Genomic DNA, 24018 nt, shown 5'->3' on the forward strand with positions numbered 1-24018 from the left:
ATCAATATATACACACACACACACACAGACACACACACACACAAGTGTCAGTAGAGCTTTTGTTCACATCATTTCAATCGTTTTATTAATGAAGGTGGTAATTAATCCAATGGTTATTAATTAACTTGGACAATAAGTGTCCATTTCCTTCACTCTAACTGGAGGTGTGTGAAGGTGTTGCAGACTTGGTTGAGGAGATGCGCTGCAGACAGTTGGCCCAGTGCCAAAAGTCATTTAAAAAGTGAAAGAACCAACCAGTGGATGTGTGGACATCCTGGAGGATTAAAGAGACCCCTGTCCACAGGGTGATGCTGAGATGATGCAACCAGAGGAGGGGGCAGCACAGGATCATCCGGCTGCTGCCAACAGAGAGAAGCTGACATCTGAAACCGATGCTGCCTGCAGTCTGAAGAACTGTTAGCGACCACAAATGAACACCCATCGGACATTCATCAACGTACCAAACAGACAAATGAGGAGAACCTCAGGTATGAACATTTCATCTGCTTACTGACAGAGATCTGTCTTTTTGCCGGCTATGCTAACATTGTTAGCCTAACGATAGCATTAGCAACCTTAGCTTTGTCATGGCTTACTGACAGCTGAGGTAAATTAACCGACTGAAAAGAAACACACAGCCTTACTCTAAAGTTACTTTAACAACGCACACTTGCTTTGTTCCTTTGTTTGTTTTAATCAGAAGGATAATAGTTTTGACCACCAAATCAGATTTTTGTCCAGTGTCAAGGTAGAAAAAATCACTTCGACCTAACATTACACTATGAACTATTTCAAAATAAGTGGATTTGTGTTGACTTTTAGCCCCAGTGTAATTCACATTAATCAGTCAGCATGCTTACCAGAACTTTTCCCGATTTATTTTTTTCCCCGATTAATTGGTAATTTACGTTTAACTATAACTGTGTATATTGGCTGCAAAATTGTCACAAATGTTTTGATTTTCTCGGCAACGAGCTTACATCAATTCTTTGACAATTTTCTAGTTCGACTACCTCTGCACGGCATGGAAAAATTAGCTAAAGCTAAATATTGGCAAGTAGTTTTGATAGCGAAATATAGTAGAGCTTTTGATTTGGTGTAGATAAACATGAAGTATCTTCATCTACCTGGCTATAAATATATGCAGTATTTATTATGTCTTACGTTACTTTATGTCTAGTTTACTATATCTTTATAGTATACCACAGTTTTCATTCTTGTTTCAGATGATGTTGCTCTGTTCCATTTTTTAAATATAATTATCACAGTTTCAGTGTAAGTTATAGATGGGTTGTGCTTACGTGTCTAGCTCGGTGCTTTTGTTTTGAAAACGCAGGTCCAAACAGGAAGTCAAATTACTGAAATTCTCTGCATGCCTGACCTTTTAGCTAACTAGCTAGCTGGGTTATCTCCTTGTCTTTACGTTGCAATTTGGTCTCTAACATGATAGAGCTGGTGTGTGCTTAGTTCATAAAGCGGGGTAGCTGTCTTTACCGAAACGGTTTGGTTGGTAAGGTGCGGGCTTATGTTGTTGAATGACAGCCTGCTGGGACAAACGTTAGCCGTGCTTATGCTAATGTAGGTGTAGCCAAGAACAATGTAAATCTGCCATCCCCCTGAGAAGAGTCAATAGTGAACTGATGTTGCAGTTTGTCAGTACTCTGGCTGGCCCTAACAGCATACTATTGCAGAGCTGTAGCTTCTGTGTGTATGCTCTATCCTCCCCCTCTCAATTCATTAAAGTCTCTTTTTTTAACCAGAGGTGACCACAGATGTTTCCCAACTTTCCTGGAATTGATGGGAAAGAGCAGTATTTCACAACCCACTCCTTAAATCAATGTCTAGGAGATATGACTTGTGAGATATTCCTTCTTGGCTCTGTCTGATCATTGCTTTAGGTCTAGAAAAACATTTTGGTTGAAAAAACTCTTGGAAAATCTCTAAAATGTTGCCCCCATGTGAACAAAGAGGAAAATAAATTAATATATTGCCAACACTACCTCATAGGTCAGCATTGAATCCATTCTCAGTGTGATTAAATGTAATTGAGATTATCAATAAATGCCTGTGGTAGGCATGATAACTCTTCTACAGAGAGTGTTAATGACATAGAAGTTAAATGGTAACTCATAAGCAAGCCAAAGCTTATTAAAGTATTTGATGTATTAAATGTTAATGCTGTGAATGGTTATGCTTCAACAATGCCAGGTTGGTGCTGATTATATCAAAGGTACCAAAAGGTTAACATGTTAGGACATTTTAGTTATTGATCCTTTATTTTAATCAGCATATTGCTGCAACATTGAAAGATGTCAAATGTGATTTCCATTTGATTGAAGGCTACATTATAGAAAATGGTCTTGTTTAATTGCATTCCAGACCTGTGTGTTAATTGTGCAGTATTTTACTATATAATGTAATTCAAGGTTTGACAGTGGCTGCTCTGTCTTAGGCAGACTGGTGCCTACTTGTCCTTGTACACACAGTCACCCTTTTAGGGTTTACTTTCTTTTTCCTTTTTTTTTTTTTTTAACTGGAGACGCCACCATAGGGAGGTGATGTTATGGCAAGGAAGTGCCTCCCTGCAGTTAAAGCATGAATGAGGAAAGAGAGCGGGGAAGGGGTATTAATGAGTTACTAGGCCACTGCTACCCCCACCTCCTTCTCTTCCCAGACTTAACTCAGATGTCTCTTCTGTCTCACTCTCATGCTTTGTTGAGCTGTCTGCAAAGGACTCTTGTTCTTTGATCAGCTTTGAATCAGATCCGTTGCTTTCATTAACACTTAAATACTGTAGCTCTATTTCATTTGAATCAGGATAAGTGTTGTTGGCTTCTTTCTTATTAAGAAGCAGTTTACATTCTGCAGCAGAGCGCTTCATTGCTTAAATGAGTTGAGGTGTTCTGCTTGTGTAAACCATTCTGCTGATCACCTCTAGCATATATAGTGATGTAAAGTGACTTTTTATATTAAATAGGCAAAATGACTATATTTTAAATAATCATACCCCTTGTGGCTACTTATACAACTCAATTCCAAAAAGGCTGTGTTGCTGTCTAAAACGTAAATGAAACAATGTGATCATTTGCTAATCCTTTTTGACATGTATTGAATTAAAAACTGTGTAATTACAGTATTTGATATGGTCAAACTGATAACCTTTGTTTATTATAAATATGCAGTCATTTTGAATTTGATGGCTGCAAAATTTCGCCGAAAAAAGCTTGGACAGGTTAATATTTACCACTGTGTTACATCACTTTTTTGTCTGGACAGGTCTGGTCTGCAGGCAGACCACTCAGCCATGCTGTTGTAGCACGTGCAGAATGTGGCTTGGCATTGTCTTTCTAAAATAATCAGGGACATGCCTGGGAAAGACGTGTGTTAGTGCCGACGATGCCATGGGCACTAACACAGTCCCATACCATCACAGATGCTAGCTTTTGATCTTTGTGCTGGTAACAATCTGGATGGGCCTTTTCCTCTTTAACCTGGAGGATACAACGTCCATGATTTCCAAAAAAACAATGTTTTTATGGCTTTCACTTTGCATGGCAAAGTCTTAACTGTGTTTACTGACAGCGGTTTTCTGGAGTGTTCCTGAGCCCACGTAGTAATGTCCTTCATACAGTCCTCTCGGTTCTTCGTGCAGTGCCCATACTTGCAGTTATTCCTCCTGATTCTCTGAATCATGTTATGGATTGGAGATGATGCAATCCCTAAATTCCTTGGAATCATGTGCTGAGAAACTTTTTAACTGTTGGATCTATTTTGATGAGCCTCACGCCATTACCCCCCAACTCCCCATCCTTGTGAGCAGCTGAGTCCCTTCCATACCCAATCATCATACTATCAGCTGTTACCAATTAACCTTTTTACCCATGGGATGATCCAAACAGGTGGTTATTCAGCAGTCTTTTGTTGGCCCAACATAAGCATATGTTCACAATAATCCATAAAGTGGTTAAGGCAGAACATTAAGTATATTGTCTTTGTGCAGTTTTCAATTGAATATAGTTTAAAAAAGAAGCAGCAAACTATGACATTTAGTTTTATTAATATTTTACACAGTGCCCCAACTTTTTGTAATCAGTGTTGTATGTTGTAGATTCTGAATATCAGCCATGCAATTATTTTTTCTCCTCTAAGTACTGCACTTAGCTAATATTTAAGCAATAGTGGCAGAGAAACCTGATGGACTCTGACCTTTTCACGTCTGTAATGCTAATAGTTTTAAGCCATATTCAAATAGAAATGCATCATGAGTAACAGTCAGCCCAGTAATACTTTTCAGCATCACAGAAATGGCATTGTTTTAAATTTTCAGTGTGATTCGTCGCAGATGTTGGTGTTGACTGCAGTAGCGTGAGAAGAACAATTCTTTCAGACTAAATTTTCCAAAGTGAGTCTCACAGACCAGTGTATATTTGTATTATTATTTCTAAAATGGTACACACAGAAACCTTTTTGCAATAGTTTTGCAGAATGAGAGATTGAAAGAAAAGGCAGCTGCCTCTGCCCCATTTAACAGCACTTTTGGTCCCTAGCCTGTGCTCCCATGTCTATTCAGATCTAATGAAAAGAGTGGTGCTTTAGCTAGCAGCTCTCTGTTTCAGACATCTGCTTTGACACACATTCAGCTATTCAGAAAACTGGCTAGTTGTTGAGTGCACATGTCAGTACTCTGGGAAAACGCCCTGCCAAACGTATGTGTTAGGGATAATCTCATGCATACACAGGCAGTCCAGAGTTCGGGGTGCAAAGACAAATAAGGCCGGGAAGTGATATACAGAAGGGTCATGATATACTTGATCGTCCTGAATCTTCTTCTGGTGGCATACAGTAAAAGTTTAGCAGCTGCAGTGGGACTGATACACATTTTTCTTGGTTCTTTGTTGGTTTGTTTTTAAAAAAAAAAGAAAAAGAAGAAACAAGGCATCAGAGCAGGACTGAAGAAGTGCTGCCAGTGGCAGAGAGAAAGACAACAAATGCTTCCCAGGCCAATATTTATAGCTTCATTATAGCATGTAGTGAGAACAGCACAGACATGAGAAAGGCATGTTCTCAAAGTATGGCCATGATGTAAAGCTTCCAAATAAGGTGAGGCCTGTGGGGGTGTGGATGTGGAAAAAAAGAGCCAAGCAAAAGTTACTGACTGGGAAAAATGCATGATGTATAGTTAACATTAATATTCTAATCATGGACTAGAAAAAAAAAAAGCTTAAATTAAAAAAAAAGCCTATGAAATTAAATAGGCCAATCTTTTTCTGAAATAAATATATTGATATGAGAAAAGAATAATGAACATTACAAAATAACTAAATATGACAAACCCTAGTAAGGGCAGTATTTATATATAAAGAAAGAACATTTTTTTGAACTATATCTATATGTGATACGGTCTAATTCCATATCACATTTAAAAATATATTGATATATTTTTTATATCTATATATGGCCCAGCCCTAATCTGAGTCAACCGTTACATCTGTAAGGCTCTAATATTTAATGTTCTTTTTTGTTAACATACACTTTGAAGTCTGAATTTAATGCAGTCTGATTTTATTTACATTTTACACAGCGTCCTGACTTTTTTGGAATCAGGGCTGTATGAAAATTGAGTTTGTATCGTAACCATAAACATGCAGTACATGCCTGCTTCAATGATAAAATCTACCTCTGCACTACAGAAGCCACAAAGCTGCAGAATATCTCGCCAGCTGAGACGCATTATTTGCCATTTTTCTCGACATGAGGTGAAGAAGATAGTTTTTGTTTGTTTGCAGCACTTCCTAAACATACACATAACTGTCGGTGGTCTGATGACATGTGACATGGAGTTTGTGCCTGTAAGAACAGTAAGCATGTTATTCTGAGTACAGATTTCAAGTGCTGCAGTGTGAAAAAATACACATTATTCTCCTTAGGTCCAAACATGCTCCTCATAACTCTTTCTACAGGCTAGGACTGGTTGTTTTTGCAGTTTGGCCATAGGAATTAGCTGTAGCTTTACAATTCTCAACATCTACGTCACTGGAGGCCAAGGTTAACTCGACAGAAATAATAAGCCAAATAAATATTGTCTCGCCAGAAAAAAATTAATCACTTTGAGAACTCGAAGTGCAGCTCAGAGTGGAAGATTTGGTGCAGGATGACAGTTTTAAAGCAGCATCAACACAGCTGAAATCTATTAGAAAAATATTTGTTTTTGAATAAAGTGCAGTTGTGATTTTGTAGCAGGTTATTTTGGATTCTCTGAAAGGATCAGGGGTTGGTTGAGAATATGTGGCTCAGACGTGAGCCATTGTGTGCAGATCTCCTCTATCAGATCACAAATATTGGTTTATTTTTGTAGTTTGTATTTATTTTGTTAAGACTCATGGAAGGCTTTCACTCCATGAATTATCTAAATATTAGTGCTCTAGCAACAATACATCGCTCAGCTTCTCACGGTGTTCTATTTAAAGCCTGATTTACTGCTGATATTTGATTGTGTATTTCCATATCCAAACAACAAATTTCTGCTCAGGAGTACAAAAGAGCACAGTCTCTGAGTGAGATTGTAGCTGGGATTCTTTTCACAATAAATAACTTCAACTCACTTTTTCCTCTCAAGAGTCTTAGTGCAAACGAGCTCCAAGAAATCCAAATCTGTGCTAAAGTACTTACTCTTTGTCTCAAGCTGTGTCCCAAATAACTTTTCTTGCTATCATGGCATCAAGTCAGGTTCTCCCAGACCTGGGCGCAACATGTGAACAATACTGAATAAAGCCTCCTGTGTTTAACAAGCTTTTGTTATTTAGTTAGAGCCAGTTTTAGCACCTTGGTTTCTGCCAAATGAACACTGTTTAATGGCAAAATTACAACAGATGACTCTAACAGTTATAGGTACTTAATTTTTTTCTATCACTTGTTACCAAGTCAAGACACATTGTGCAACAATGCAAACTGCGGCTCACAAAATAACACTGAAGAATGTGCCCCTATTAAATTGTTATTAGGAGTCTTTTCTGGGTTGTCGACTAATTGTGATCTGGTATGAGTACATCTTGCACGAACGTGGCACTAAATGATTTCTTGGCAGTGCAAAGTGATATTCAGTGCATCGGAGTGGTTGCCCAGTAACAGACTAACGGCCTCACATTTTTGCCTCACAAGATATGAATGCAGTTGTGTTGGTTTCACTTTGATGTGTGAAGGAATCTACTTTTCCTTTTTTGGCTCTGCTGATTATTCCACTCAATGCGATAAAAATGCGTTACCCATCTTTGCCTGTGCTGAAGAGTACCACCCACACAGATTAAACCATTTATCAGTATGATCGTTGTTGCAGCTGACAGGCAAGTGAAACTCTGAGCCTCTAACTATACTAAGCACACGAGAGCCATCTAGTGGATAAGTTGGTTGGTCTTTGAAAGCCTCTATTTCAGCAGATTCCTGTTTCTGGGGTGGTCTCCCACAGCTGTCTTAACAAAATGATTTAAATAGTAAATACCACACCAGTTGTCCATGTAATGATGTAAATATAAATCAACAACATTTTTAACCCTCTCAACCCCAAGCATTTTGGGTTTGTCATTTTTTGCTTTTTGCCCAATTGTTTTACTTCAATTTACACGGTTGCCCATGAAGTTGGAATATAATTATTTTTAGTCCTTCCATGAAATTATGTGAAAATAACAATGTCATTTATTCTTGACATATTAAGTTATTCCAACTTTATGGCCGACCATGTATAACTCCTGCAATCATGGCTTACAAAAGTAAGAAGAACTCAAAGACTTATTTTGTGCAGTATAACACAGTTGTAGTGACATAATTAGTAATAAAAAAATGTAAAAGTGGAATTTCTTTGATTATTTATTTTTCAAATGAAATAAATGTATGGATACAGGTTTTTTTTAAGTGTCACAAATACAGGAAACAAAGATGTAGCTCCACATGCTATACACATATATTGAACTATCTACATTTACAGCCTGCAGTTCAGTCAGAGTTTCGTTTCACTGAATTTTGTCACACAACTGTTGGTCTTAATGAGTCATTCATGTCTTCCACGTTGTGCTGAGGGGTGCTGAATTTTTTTAATTTTTTTTTACAGGATCTGGTTAGTGTAAAGAGATTATTTTTGGTGAAATTTTAAATGAGGCATGTAGAATTAAGGTTGTGTAGTTACTTTTCCTGACACAAGCACCTGATCCTTTTGAGGACTTTTGTATAGTTAAAAAAAGCCCCAATAATTTCTGTTTTTACAGTTTATTTCCATGATAAATGGTGTATTATTTTAAAAAAATAAAAAAGGAAAAACTAGCTTTTCGTTTTGGGTCAAGAGAGTTAAACTTACACTGCAAGATGTACATTAACTCATTATTGCAGGGAACGGGAGATGAAACAAAATGATTCTCTACCTTTCACAGAGAGAAACACATTTTCTACAACTGCTCAGCTATTCAGTGGTGTCTCTGTGTGTCTAGTGTTAAGGGAATAGCTTCTGTGGAAAGAATTCCTCTTCCATGGAAAACTGGAGCTATCACTCTGAGCACTCACATACATTACCTTTCTCCTCCCTCCATTTTGCACAGATTGAGCTGTAAATGTATCGACATCAGAGAGCTCAGTATGAAGAAGTCGGTCCGGCCAGCCGTGGGTAAGGTGAGCGGAGACCGAGGGAAGGCAGAGACTGCGGCTAACACTGGGACCGGAAAGCCTACAGCCAAGACCAGCACCACTGCACCTCTGTCTAAGGTGAGACTCATCACATGATGGACTCAATCCTGCTTTGAATTTGATCAGATTTTTTAAGTTTAGAGGTGACTTTGTTGTTGTTGTTGTTTTTTTGTGCTCTCAGGTGAAAAGCAACGATGATCTTTTAGCAGCTATGGCTGGAGGGAATCCTGCATCAAGTAATGCTGTCAGCAAGACCAAGAGGACTGCCTCTGTTGGTACAAATGCTAGCAACATCGACAGCAAGCCAAAGTCAACATCAGGTAATTTTTCATGACTTAATATTATTTTTGTCTTGAGTACGTTGTTTCACTGAAACTGTAAGGATTAATTTTTTCTCGATTACCAGGTACTTCATCCAAGCGTACAACATCTTCGATTTCCAAGGAGACAAATTCATCACGAGAACGTCTCCGGACATCCAGGACCTCAGCCAACAAGAAGCAGGCGGTATCAGGGACTGTAGCGGGGGACGGAGCCTCATGGAAGCGATCCCGCAGCCAGATCCTGTCGGAGTCTGATGGCCGTATGAGCAAGTCTAAGTCAGACGGCCAGATCAGTGATAAGGTGGCTCTGGAGACCAAAGTGAAAGACCTGTTGGGACTGGCTAAAAGCAAAGACGTGGAGATCCTTCACCTTCGCAGTGAGCTGAGGGACATGAGGGCCCAGCTTGGTTTGGGAGGGAAGGAAGCACCACAGCAGGAAGAAGCTGAGGAGGTGGAGAAGCCCCAGGTTTCAGCCATCACAGCAGCCGATGTGGAGTCCACTCTCATTCTCTTACAAGAGCAGAACCAGGCCATCAGAGAGGAGCTCAACATGCTAAAGAGTGAGAACCGAATGCTAAAAGACCGGCTCAATGCGCTGGGCTTCTCTCTGGAGCAGAGGCTGGATGCTTCTGACAGGCTGTTTAACTACGCCTCCCTGAGCCCGGACCTGGCAGTGAGCAGTTGTCAGAGCGATGGCGGGGGAACAGGCACGCTTACCTCCTCAGTAGAAGGCTCGGCCCCCGGCTCCTTGGAGGATCTGCTCACAGGTCAGCAGCATGGAGGCTCGGCAGACAACCTGGACAGTGAGTCTAGCGAGGTCTACCAGGCCGTCACCTCCAGTGACGATGCTCTGGACGCTCCTTCTGGAGCTTCCTCATCTTCTGAATCGGAGTGCGCACCCAGCAGGGAGCACTCACGGAGGGGCAGCAGTGGCAATGCTAGCGAGGTGTCCGTGGCCTGTCTGACGGAGCGCATCCACCAGATGGAAGAGAACCAGCACAGCACTGCTGAGGAGCTCCAGGCCACATTACAGGAGCTGGCTGACCTGCAGCAAATCACCCAGGAGCTGAATGGAGAGAACGAGCGGCTAGGTGAAGAGAAGGTGATCCTCATGGACTCCCTGTGCCAGCAGAGCGACAAGCTGGAGCTTTACGGCCGACAGATCGAGTACCTGCGCTCACTGCTGGAAGAGCATCATATATCGTACGGACTGGAGGAGGACATCAAGAGTGGCCGCTACATGGAGCTGGAGCAGCGATATGGAGACCTGGCAGATAATGCCCGCTTTGAGAGAGAGCAGCTGCTAGGGGTTCAACAACACCTGTCCAACACACTGAAGATGGCCGAGCAGGACAACGCTGAGGCCCAGGAGATGATCGGAGCGCTGAAAGAGAGAAACCATCAGATGGAGCGCATCATGGAGTCAGAGAGACAGGGGCGAGCTGCCATGGGGGCCGCACTTGAAGAGTACAAGGCAGCAGTGAGCAGTGACCAGGCGGAGCTGAGCCACTGCAGAGCACAGCTGGACCAGGAGAGGCAGAGGGTGGCCGAGCTGTACTCTCTTCACACCGCGGGGGACAAAAATGACATCTGCCAGCTGCTGGAAGGAGTACGTCTGGGGAAAGAGGAGGCAGAGGCTAAGGCAGCGAAGTTGCAGAAGGAGCTGGAACAAGCCCACAGTGAACTCACAAGGCTGCAGGAGACTTTTAGTAAGGTGGGTTAAAACTTGAGAGACATTTAAAGATGTAAAATCAGAGTCTGGGTCACACAGACATCAGTTTCCTGAAGCCACGAGAGGCTAAATTAATGTGTTTGACCTAGATGAAACTTTTAACTAGGGAACTCTAATAAGAGATTTTGTGTCACTGAAATGAGTGTTTGTCTTTGAATGTCTCTCTATTAGAGCTAGATATGACCTTGTCAAAAATTCCGCAGTTGGGTTTCTAAAGTCACTAACATAACACCAGGGCCCTGTATTATGAAGCAAGTTTAACATACCAAGGCATCTTTTCGCTACTGCCTCACTAAACCTAACAACTGCAATCAGGCTAAGCAGTCCTATGACACTGGTTATCAACTTCAGGGTTTCCCAAATAACTTATGAGCATGTTGCAACATAAAAGGGTTGGGGTTTTCAAGTGCAAACACATAAATATACACTCAATTATACAAATGTAGGCATTGAAATAGCTTTGACATACACACAGTCTGCAGGACATAAGCACACAACTCCAATGTGTTACACTGGAAACATAAGGTTTAGGAAGCTGACACAAGAATTATATAGAATCTATATTATTATTCACTATCCTAGAGACATAATTGGTCAGTAGGTGGTCCCTTTGTATGCACTGATCTCTTATCTTGAACATAATCTGCTCCATGTTCAGCTTAACTTACTATGGTGATGCACCTTGTTAAGAAGTGAACTGAAAATCCAGGGTTAACCATTAAGTAACCCCACGTTGTAAACCCACCTTCATAGTACAGGCCTCAGGCAGAGGATAACTGTGTAGATGTGCACTTAACACACACACGCTACGGAATACATCTCTATAAATGAATGTACGACAATGCTGGAGCTAATTATTTAATTGCTTGTTAGTGAAATAAAGGATACCCCTCTTCCTGTGTGTGCAGCTGGACAGGGAGTACAGAGACTTCCAGGAGCAGGTGCAGCAGCAGATGGCCGAGCAGGAGCGCGTACTGGAGAAGCAGCGCATGGAACTGCAGGAGAAAGAGACTGAGATCGCAGACATGAAGGAAACCATCTTTGAGCTGGAGGATGAGGTGGAGCAGCACCGCGCTCTGAAACTACACGACAACCTCATCATCACGGACCTCGAGAGTAAGTTGGATGGACCCGCACGCAGAACTGTGTAAACTCATTGTAATGATCAAACTTTGACTGCCAAGTCACTTTATAAAACCTCATGGTATGAGCAGGCAGCCGGAGATAATGTTATGTGAAACCAAAACCAACATCTTCTAAGATAGCTGGTTAGATGCGTTTATCATGTTTCATATCGTATCATATAGGAGAATAGTTTTCAAGTTTGACAACAATGATCTGATTGGCTGAGGGAGATTAAGGTCAAATCTGGTTGGTTTAACTTTGAGTGAACGCTCACAGTCAGCGGATAAAGAAGAAGCTGGAGCGAAACAGAGATACATTTGTAAATGAATGAGAGTGTAAAGAGGCCTGCCACTAAGCTCTGTTAAGAGTTAGACCAACATGTATTTATTTCCTATTACAGACTCTGTGAAGAAGCTGCAGGACCAGAAGCACGACATGGAGAGAGAGATTAAGATTCTTCACCGCAGACTGAGGGTAAGAGTGCTGCAGGGGGGCAGTAAGTCACAGGAGGGCCAGAAAAAACTGGGATCAAATATAAAATCTGGTCTTTAATAATTTAGCCCTAAAGCCTGTTTTATACCCGCTTTCAGAACTCATTCCTGCTTTCCGTACACTAGGAGAAGTGTGTGACAGTACTGTGTCAAACTGGGGCAATTGTAGACAGATATTTAGCAAATAGTACATTTATGTGGACACCTACCACTTATTACACCTACCAATTATTCAGATTTAGGTGACCTTATTGTCCATAAGATTTGCATAAAATGAAAATTTGTCCTCAACTGGCATATAAAACAATGCACCCCACAGGTAACAAAACACAACAGATATGAAACTCATCCTATGCAGCAACAGCTGTATTCTAAAATCTCAACCAAATAGCAGTAATTAATGTGATGAGTGAATTGTTTTTCCACAAACCATCACACAGTGCATGAAACTAGGTAGTATTTAACAAAATAAATAGATAAGAGAAGAAGAAGTATTTGCATTGGATTCCCGGAAGACTTTATACTTTATATCTTGATGATCTTAAATATCATATAAAACGTGTAAATAATTAAATTTTAAAGCTGCACTAACTGAAATATTGTGTGATGTGAAAAATGTTGCATGTAAAACCACATAGAATTATCACCTGACTTTGTAGTTACCTCTGCTCCACAGAGCGATTTGGCAGGTAAATAGATTTCATTTCTATAGTACCTTTCTAGTCTTGCAACCCCTCAATGCACTTTTACAATACAAGCCAGTATTCACCCATCCACACACGGGAGGCTGAGGGCACCGTAATAGGTGCCAGCTGCTCAACAGTAAGCTAAACACACACACACACACATACACACACACACACACACACACACACTGTCCAGCGATTAAACCACCAGCCTTGGTGCAGGCAGTAGTTTTTCACTGAAAAAGCAGGCGGATACAGTTTGCAACTAGCTGGTGAACATAGTGGAGAATTTAGCATCTAAATGTTCAAATCTCTCTCTCAGGAGTTGGTGGAGACCAAAGCAAAGGGAAAGGAAATGTTGAACTTGAATTAATGTTTCTCTGTTGCTGCTTTTTGAAGTTTGCCAACACGTTCATCACATCAACTTATTAGATAATATGCCAGATGTTGAAGCTTGTTGCCCAAGAGTAGTAAAAAGAAACCCTAATTATACTGCTTTAATGATCTGAATCTGTGTGTGTGTCTGTGTGTGTGTGTCTGTGTCTGTGTCTGTGCAGGAGGAGTCGATGGAGTGGCGTCAGTTCCAGGCTGATCTGCAGACAGCTGTTGTCATTGCTAATGACATCAAGTCGGAAGCCCAGGAGGAGATCGGAGACCTGCGGCGCCGGCTGCAGGAAACCCAGGAGAAAAACGAGAAGCTGTGCAAAGAACTGGATGAGGTCAAGAGCCGCAAGTAAGAGCCATGCAGAGACATTTGGACGAGCTCCAGTGGTCACGCTGACATTGTCTGACTTATCTTTGTAAACAAAATGAGGGAAGATTTAACTTTGCTTATTTGATTATGCTTCTGGGCGCTCAGTAGCAGGGCTTACACTCACTTATCTTTTGCTGTATCCCACAGTTGATAAATTGCCTTTACAAAATTAATTATTTTTAGATGCAGTGTCACCATGAATGTCCCTACAACATGAAACTCTATTTTCAAACCATAATGTATAGAAAGTATACCGAGTAAATGACTGTATATTTCCCAGGCAGGACGAGGAGAGAGGCAGAGTGTATAACTACATGAATGCAGTGGAGCGGGACCTGGCTGCTCTCAGACAGGGAATGGGTCTCAGCAGGCGATCCTCCACCTCCTCAGAGCCCTCGCCCACCGTCAAAACACTCATCAAGAGCTTCGACAGCGCCTCACAAGGTACCACACAATCCTGCTTGATTTAATAGTAGCTATACATCAGGATTTGTATATAGAGAAGGAACCTTTTTAATGCTCCTGGTTCATTTTTTACATTTAAAGCCTAGCTGGAAGTGTTAATTCCTTGTCACTGTTAACTTCTAGGTCCACCTTCCAATGGCACTGCCACTGTGACTCCAACAGCCTCGGCTGCTCCGATACCACGCACACCCCTCAGCCCCAGCCCCATGAAGACACCACCAGCAGCTGCTGTTTCACCCATACAGGTACATGAGGAAAGGCTTTGTATGAATATGTTGCCATGGTGTTACCTCTCCATTTCACACTTTTTACTGCTTAGTTGGGCACTTTAGTGACCAGCCATGGGGTAAGAAATGCTCCAAGTTTGGCTAAATTCTAGAGAGAGACATGGCAACTTTATGCACTTTTTTTTTTATCACGCGTTATCTTTGCCTGTTGTATTTGGATATTTCTGCATACTAGGGGCCCTAAACAGTCTTGGAATTGCATAAATTGGGAATACATGGAACGCAGAGACTCTTATTGATATCATGGTGGAGTCAGTTAAATGCTTAAACTGTAAATATGAGACACACCCTCTTCTTAAATGATTAGCCTAATCGTTTTTTTTATTTTTTTTTTATTGACCCAGTGCTTCAGCAGTACTTGTTTGCCACAGGTGACTATTATGTAACTGTTGGGAAATGCCCTTATTTAGCCTTTGGGTTTACCAGGTAAATTAGAATTGACAATGTGACTATTTGGTTGAACAAATCTCACGTAAATGAGTGTTGAGTAAGATGGCACAATGAACACAGTGAACAGAATTGTTATTATAAATTGCTTCAAATACCTATCTGTTAACACTGATCATAAATTATATGTAATTCTAATTTGTTGATGAACTAACTATGTTACTGGAAATCAAAACACATCACACTTGATTTTTCAGTGTGTTACTGTCCTGTGAAAACCATGCGTCTGGCTGTTCTTAAATGCTCAAGAAAAAAGATGGTTTCTTAATCTTTAAAATAAATCTATTCTTCTTTTTAACTTCTCTTAGTTTGGCAACTTTTCTCAACCAATAAAGGAACACTTAATCATTGTTTCTTTTAATTTTGGATATACTTAGTTTTATTTTGACAGGGACAACTTAATTTGATATTTCGAAATGTTGTGTTTATATGTTTTAGACTATATTCTTCTCAACCAAGACCGCTCACAGGATTTTTATTTTTTTTGCAGAGACACTCCATAAGTGGCTCCATGTCGGCAGCCAAGCCGCTCTCCTCTCTGAGTGATAAGAGGCCCAGCTACACAGACATCACCATGCCAGGTGAGGCACAGTGATCATTTAATTAGGGTTCGTACGGGTGCTTGAAATCCTTAAAAATGCTTGAATTTAAATGTTGTATTTTCAAGGTTTAAAAAGTGCTTGGATTTTGGATAAAGTGCTTGTAAATGCTTGAAATTCTAACTGTATTTCTCTTGCAATCTGACTATATCGCTCTGTAGACTATAGATAATCACATGTTCAATGTCAAAAATAATGAGTAGCCTATCTGAAATGAAGACCGTTCCTCCTAAAAGTGTAATACCATCGCTGTTGGTATGGTTAAGTGAAAACTCCCCCTTTTAGTATGTAAGTACTCATCTAAAACATGGAATTTACAACAGGTGTAAGATACTGGAAAAGCTTGAAAATTTAGCTTGAAAGTCCTTGAAAAATGCTTGAATTTGACCACTGCTAAAGTGTATGAACCCTGTTTAATACACTGCACTTGCTGTAGAAATTATGATAAGGCGTGTCAGAACAATTTGAAAAAGGGCTGAAATATGTACATAGCCACACACATGGGCCACACACAGGAAAAGAGTCCTTTGTCCTCTCCTTTACCTCTGTCACAGTAAACTAATGGTTAACAGGAATGGACCCCCCCTCATGAGAAATAACATGGCAGTGTTTCCCCAGAGGCCTGGAGTTGGGAGTAAGCAGGTTTACTGTATATTGACGTCACGTTTTAGTTCATCAAAACACTAAAGTGGAAGATAAGAGGGAAATGGAGAACCACCACGCAGTGTAGAATTTCCCACAGTTCGTTTTCACCAGTAATGAGTTCAAGTGCTTTATGTGAACGTGCAGACTTGGCCATAGCCTCCAATGCTCCATTTATTTTTCTCTGATTTATTGGTTTCTTGCTGAGCGAGGCGGCCTCGTTCGTCGGTATCCGCTGAGCTCAGAGGGGCTGGAATGTGGCTCTTTACTGACCCTGTTATCTAATTTGAGAGGAAGTCTCTTATAGAAACACTTGCACTATATGTGATGTATGTACTGTTATGTATCCACAGCTGAGCACCTTCTCAGGGGAACCACGGCCAGCCGACCTCCGTCTGTCCTCCAGAGGGTCTCCAACATGGACTCCACCAAGGCAATCTCAGGTTAGAGATGCCAGCTAAATTATAAAAACGTATTTTATAAACTTGTTTTAAACTAATTTAGTCACTAGAGTAGTTAAAAAAAATCTGTAATTGTGCCCCCTCCCCCCGTCTGCCCCCCTCCTGTGCAGTGTCCCGCCGGAGCAGTGAGGAGATAAAGAGGGACATGTCTGCTCCAGACGCCTCCTCAAACTCCCTGATGACGATGAGTGCCGCCTCCTCCCCTCTTTCCCTGTCCTCCTCCTCCCCCACAGCCTCCATCACCCCCACAGCACGCAGCCGTCTAAGGTACCACCCTCTGGGGCGTTGACTCACCTATATATCACACTGATATGGTATAACTGGGCTGTCTTATTTACCCTTTAATCCAGCAAATGAGCTCACACTGCCTGTTTAGTGTTTTTCATTCTTCTCAGTGACTTTAATCTGTCAGCTGCCTGTGTGACATCACCTCGTCATACTGTAGCTGTGATTGGTTTCCAGACAAAACACACAGCTCATGACCGCTCTCCTAGCTCACAAAGCAAAAATGTTTTCCATGCAGTGAGTTTACATTACTGTAAATCTTTTCAAACTTTGGCGCAGTGTTTGCTTACTTGAATGTGTGTGTGTATGTGTTCACAGAGAAGAGAGGAAAGACCCGCTGTCAGCCCTGGCCAGAGAGTATGGAGGCTCCAAGAGGAATGCTCTGCTGAAGTGGTGCCAGAAGAAGACTGAGGGTTATCAGGTAGGTCACTGGAAGGTATCAACTCATCTGTACCACATGATGAAGCGTCCAAAGCTATTCTCCAAAGGCTTGGAAAAAAGCTGGCACGACATAACAAACAGTTAAAGTTTACAGGTGTAAAGCCTTCTGTGGCTCCAGAGAGAGCTGTGTGAAATCTGATTATTTGCCTCAAGTGATGTTTGTTAGCTCTGAAGACTTCTTAAGACTACTCAAGTACAGAAGAAGGCTATGACAAATAAGGAAAAGCTCCTTCATTCCACAATGGCGGGATGGACTCCTCTGAGTTCAAATGTGGTGACACTAATATGTATTTTGTGGCGTGTAGCCAGTTCTTGTCAAAAGCGACAAGATGAGCTGATGTTTTATAAAGATAACTAAAGAAAACACTCATTTGAGAGCTAAAAAAAATACTAGCAGCACAGTACAGTTTGTCCTCCAAATGGTTTATGAGTTTCATGAGAAAATTCTATTCTGTATTACAAATTAATGTTTACGTCTATTTAGATTCTTAGTTGAAATTAATGAATTATCCAAAATATAAGGAGGTAGACTTTTTTTTTTTAATAGTAATGAGAGATGATTGGTAGTATTTTTGGTATTCGACCAGTATATATTATAAGGAGGCTAACTATTTTATGAGTGTCCCTAACGAAGCTCTGAATCTGTAGCAGCTCCCTGACCTACTGTTGGTAATAGCAAGTACAGTTTAAAAGAATACTTCACCCCCAAACAATCATTTGTATCAACTTCACGATATGTTGAATTGCTGAAGAAAACAGTCTTTCTCGCATGGACCCACGGTGAATAAAGAATCTAAGGAAAACGGGTTCCACAACCACAAAACTAAGCTCACCAGTCTCTTTATTAGGTACACCTGTTCAACTGTTCCTCAATGCAAATATTTAATCAACCAATCACGTGACAGCAACTCAGTGCATTTAGACATGTAGACCTGGTGAAGACGAGCTGCTGAAGGTCAAACTGAGCATCAAAATGAGGAAGAAAGGTGATTTAAAGTGACTTTGAACCTTTGGGTTTTTTGGTTTTAAGCAAAGGTTTTTCAGAAAGGTTACCACAGTGATCGCCAGCATGTGGTGCCAAGCGATGACGCTTGTGGTCCTTCGATGTATACAAGACAAACTTTTCTCCATTAATACAAGCTAACACTGGGTGAGTAATTGATATTGAAATGATTAGAGCCTGACCGATAAGGGATTTTTGACACCGATGCTGATCCTGATTTCAGAGGGCAAAATTTATCAATAACTGTTATGGTGACCGATGAAGTAATTTTTTGAGCTTCAATGAAAATAGACCTTTTTTATGTGGATTTTGCACCAATTTTTCACCTCTGAGAAATGACCTCTGTATAATGTATAACAAATTTATGATTGCAAATTTACCCAAACGACAGATAATATTGATAACCAGTTCTATAAATGATAATTGAGAAAATAAAAAAGAAATAGGAAGAAAATAAATGGCTAAATAAATATAATTACTGTTCAGTTTCAGTCAATTGCTGACTTTTAAAAACAATAAAAAAGGCAAAGGCGAACCCACGACCCTCTTGCTGTGAGGCAAGAGTGCTAACCACTACACCACCGTGTAGCCCTGTTTTCTGCATTATATATTGTGTAAATAAAAAAGTTCTCGTAAGGACACATATAGCATATACACGATACCGTGTTATACCATAATATCAGTCAACCGATATATGTTTCTCTAGAAATGATCATTTTGGAGGTGACATATCCCTTTTATTATTACAGCCCCCAGAATTCTAACTGCAGCAAACGCTCATCGAGCAGCTCTTTTTTCAGGAAAACAGAAGAGAAACTGCTGTATGTGTTTATAGTGCAACCAAACAAACTTGTTTGTTTTTTAATAAACAAGTCAGTCGATAATCTGCCCTTTTCCATTATGTCATGAGCAACCTATGTCTGATTTCATAAAACACACAACAACACATTGTTTTCTCCACCGTTAGATGAAGAGTAACAGGCTCCTAAAACTCCTCTAACTGCTGACACCAGCTGAGTGCTTTTTAATTTGAAGTAGCCGCAGTAGGAAATGTGAGCAACTAAATACAGCTCTGACATGGTGTTAGGAAAGTGAAGAGTAAACAAGAGATAAAAATGATTGGATTACGTGCTGCATAATTTCCTGTGAATCCCTCGTACATGCATATAGTCCCTTAGAATCCAGCGTGAGAATAGCATGCTTCACTTCTAAAAATAGTCCAAAATAGATAGATAGATGGATTACTTTATTCATCCCCGAAGGGAAATTCGGTTGTCACAGCAGTCCGGTATTCAAGTATACGGAAGCCCTGAACCGCAAGTGAAGAAAATTTTTTTTGAGATGTTATCTCGTTATTTCGAGATAGTATCTCGTAATTACGAGATAAAATCTCGTTATTTCGAGATAACACACCTATGTAAAAAAAAAATAATTTTTTTTTTATTTTTTTTTATTTTTTACTGTCAGATATTATCTCGTTATTTCGAGATACTATCTCGTTATTTCGAGATACTATCTCGTTATTTCGAGATACTAAGTCGTTATTTCGAGATAACACTTAGGCCTATGCTGTCTCAGTGAACGGAGCGGGCTGTCCAGTCCAAGTACCGGCTTCCTCGTGAGGAGATCCACCGCCTCGTCACGCTCGTGTCACCACACATCCAGAGGGCAACCCGCTGCAATTTTGCCCTCAGCCCGGAGGTGCAGCTCCTGGCCGCGCTGCGTTTTTACGCAGTGGGGAGCTTCCTGGAGGTGGTGGGGGACGGCACCGGCCTCAGCAAGGCACCGGTTTCACGGAGTGTGGCAGCCGTGACACCGATCCTCCTGCGCCATGCCCGGAGACACATCAGGATGCCCACCACGCGGGACGAGGTCCGCCAGTGGGGTATATATGCGTTAATGGCTTGATTACTACTCGGATACACCTGTTAGCTGTGATCACACACACACACACACACACACACACACACACACACACACACACACACACACACACACACACACCTATGAGGGGTATTTTATGCCAGCACACTATACTTAAACGCCTAGAATGCGTCGCCTGTGCCAGCATAAAGTCTGATTAATAGGCGTGCTTACAGACACGCGTATTGCGAGTATACCAGATGACATGGGTGACGGGTGAAAAGTGCCACGAGTGAACGTAGTGGACGCCTGTGTGTGTGTGTGTAACGCGTGTACGTTAACAGTGTGTTACAGTGTGTAACAGTGTGAGTCTCAGCTTCATATGGTATTGTTTATAAGAAAGCACAACTTACAGATGAACTCCAAGCCCCCACAGAGCTGTCAGGATATTTCTATTATTTTCAGGCCAGTTTTTATTTTCTTGTTAACGAAATCTCTCTCTCTCTCTCTCTCTCTCTCTCTCTCTCTCTCTCTCTCTCTAGGTTTGAATGATATCGAATTGATATTTAATGATAGCAAGGGTGAAAGGGATAATTAAAATAATTTCAGCTACTTAAAAATAGTAGGCTAATAGTAAAGTACAACGCTCACAGCCAGTTCCCAGCTTCGCGCGCGGACACACAGTTCATTACGCACCAGCTGTAATTAGGTAGGTTTACCTGCCTGCAGAAGCCGTAATCGCTGTCACCCCTGAATATTAAGTAGCCATGCGGACCTATCTAATGAATATTCAGTAGCCATGTGGACAGCAGTCCGTTCACAATATGATTCCATCGGACCTTATATCTACACTGTTTAACCCAATTCGGCACTTATGCACAGTCCCATTATGTTTTACAGACATTCGTAGTTAACTAATGAGGTAAAACATTTTGTTTAAGCTGCATTTTGCTGACTTTCACTCCTAAAACAGGCTAATTAAGCCTCCGGTTTTGGCCGGAAAAACGTTAAGTTTATCTGGTAAGTAGGAGATAGTCTTTCTCTTCATCTATAAGTTGTGCTTTCTTATAAACAATACCATATGAAGCTGAGACTCTGTGTAACAGCTGAACTGTTATAGGCTTACACGCGTTACACACACACACACAGGCGTCCACTACGTTCGCTAGTGGCACTTTTCACCCGTCACCCATGTTATCTGGTGTACTCGCAATACGCGTGTCTGTACGCCTATGTAGAATTGTACTTAACAGTCACGCGGGTCTTCATGTCACGTATTTGAGGCGTAGTTCACCCGTCACGCAGCCGTCACGTAGGCGTATGTGCAACAACGCGTGTACAGCGTCTGCGTGACGCCTACGTGACGCCTGTCTGTCCATTGAAAGTGAATGGAATTTACACGCGCACGTTAGACGTTTGATGTCATCGCATAGGCGCTGTACACGCGTTTTAGTATAGTGTGCTGGCATAAAATGCCCCTCATACACACACACACACACACACACGCGTAGCCTTATTGCACAGGTGTGTGGGGTGACTTAAGCGCTGATAAAGTGGTGGGTGATCGATTTGCCTGGCATCGATTGATTTATATTTCAGCACCACGGCGGTGGACAGCTCCCACTAAGAGCTTCTTAAGAAGCTTCTTTGGCGGGATCTTAAGAAGGCAGTTAAGAACGCATCTGGGAAACACCCCTATCTTAGCGCTCCTTCTAAGCCGAACCCTTCTTAAGAGCCTTCTTAAGTCCTTAAGAACGAGCGAATCTGGGAAACGCGGCCATAATTAATTCAAGATCTTGAGAAAACAAAACAATAGTGTAGTCCAGACGCATAGCCAGTAATGTAATGTATTTGTAACCCGGCCCGTGTCTACACTATTGTTTTGTTTTCTCAAGATCTTGAATTAATTATGGCCGCGTTTCCCAGATTCGCTCGTTCTTAAGGACTTAAGAAGGCTCTTAAGAAGGGTTCGGCTTAGAAGGAGCGCTAAGATAGGGGTGTTTCCCAGATGCGTTCTTAACTGCCTTCTTAAGATCCCGCCAAAGAAGCTTCTTAAGAAGCTCTTAGTGGGAGCTGTCCACCGCCGTGGTGCTGAAATATAAATCAATCGATGCCAGGCAAATCGATCACCCACCACTTTATCAGCGCTTAAGTCACCCCACACACCTGTGCAATAAGGCTACGCGCGTGTGTGTGTGTGTGTGTGTGTGTGTGTGTGTGTGTGTGTGTGTGTGTGTGTGATCACAGCTAACAGGTGTATCCGAGTAGTAATCAAGCCATTAACGCATATATACCCCACTGGCGGACCTCGTCCCGCGTGGTGGGCATCCTGATGTGTCTCCGGGCATGGCGCAGGAGGATCGGTGTCACGGCTGCCACACTCCGTGAAACCGGTGCCTTGCTGAGGCCGGTGCCGTCCCCCACCACCTCCAGGAAGCTCCCCACTGCGTAAAAACGCAGCGCGGCCAGGAGCTGCACCTCCGGGCTGAGGGCAAAATTGCAGCGGGTTGCCCTCTGGATGTGTGGTGACACGAGCGTGACGATGCGGTGGATCTCCTCACGAGGAAGCCGGTACTTGGACTGGACAGCCCGCTCCGTTCACTGAGACAGCATAGGCCTAAGTGTTATCTCGAAATAACGACTTAGTATCTCGAAATAACGAGATAGTATCTCGAAATAACGACTTAGTATCTCGAAATAACGAGATAATATCTGACAGTAAAAAAAAAAAAATATATATATATATATATATATATATATATATATATATATATATATATATATATATATATATATATATATATATATATATATATATATATATATAAATTAAAAAAAAAAAAAAAAAAAAAAAAAAATATATATATTTTTTTTTTTTTACATAGGTGTGTTATCTCGAAATAACGACTTAGTATCTCGAAATAACGAGATAGTATCTCGAAATAACGACTTAGTATCTTGAAATAACGAGATAATATCTGACAGTAAAAAAAAAATATATATATATATATATATATATATTTTACATAGGTGTGTTATCTCGAAATAACGACTTAGTATCTCGAAATAACGAGATAGTATCTCGAAATAACGACTTAGTATCTCGAAATAACGAGATAATATCTGACAGTAAAAAATTTAAAAATTTTTTTTTTTTTTACATAGGTGTGTTATCTCGAAATAACGAGATTTTATCTCGAAATAACGAGATTTTATCTCGTAATTACGAGATACTATCTCGAAATAACGAGATAACATCTCAAAAAAAAATTTCTTCACTTGCGGTTCAGGGCTTCCGTACAAGTACAATAAAATACAATAGAATAAATTACTGAGGTAGCATAAATAAAAACAACAATAGAAAAAAATATAATATGTAATTATAAATAGTAACAATATAAAATAAAAATGAATAAAAGAATCATAAATAAAATAATATGATATAAATAATATATAAATGTATAATAATAGTAATAGTTATAATAATAATAAATAAGGCCGGTATAATAATAATAATAGTATATTACAGTATATAGTAATAATAATAATAGTAATGTCAGCAACAGTATATATAATGTTAGAAAAATATCTTGAGGAAACCTTGAAAATTGAATAATCTGACACCAACTGAAAATCCTCACCATTTTTCTGCGCAGATCGTTGATGGGGAAATGATGAGCAGGAGGACGTCCAAGTTCTCAGTTTAACATAATTTTATTACAATACGTCAAAAAAATGTGCAATACA

The 24018-nt window shown here is 40.7% G+C and overlaps 1 protein-coding gene across 1 annotated transcript in view; it reads left to right on the forward strand.

Moving 5' to 3' along the window:
- The first annotated feature begins 338 nt into the window (after positions 1-338).
- The window catches only part of specc1la (sperm antigen with calponin homology and coiled-coil domains 1-like a), a 31780-nt gene continuing 8100 nt past the window's right edge, over positions 339-24018 (forward strand). Inside the window, exons 1-13 of the mRNA XM_059337018.1 lie at positions 339-488; positions 8583-8745; positions 8849-8987; positions 9074-10704; positions 11631-11838; positions 12248-12321; positions 13582-13757; positions 14059-14222; positions 14367-14488; positions 15468-15558; positions 16572-16661; positions 16790-16946; positions 17283-17385. Of these exons, the coding sequence (XP_059193001.1) occupies positions 8620-8745; positions 8849-8987; positions 9074-10704; positions 11631-11838; positions 12248-12321; positions 13582-13757; positions 14059-14222; positions 14367-14488; positions 15468-15558; positions 16572-16661; positions 16790-16946; positions 17283-17385 (3081 nt within the window). The 5' untranslated portion in view covers positions 339-488; positions 8583-8619. The remainder of the gene's footprint in view (positions 489-8582; positions 8746-8848; positions 8988-9073; positions 10705-11630; positions 11839-12247; positions 12322-13581; positions 13758-14058; positions 14223-14366; positions 14489-15467; positions 15559-16571; positions 16662-16789; positions 16947-17282; positions 17386-24018) is intronic.

Source organism: Centropristis striata, chromosome 7 (genome assembly GCF_030273125.1).
Source record: "Centropristis striata isolate RG_2023a ecotype Rhode Island chromosome 7, C.striata_1.0, whole genome shotgun sequence".
Classification (NCBI taxonomy): Eukaryota; Metazoa; Chordata; class Actinopteri; order Perciformes; family Serranidae; genus Centropristis; species Centropristis striata.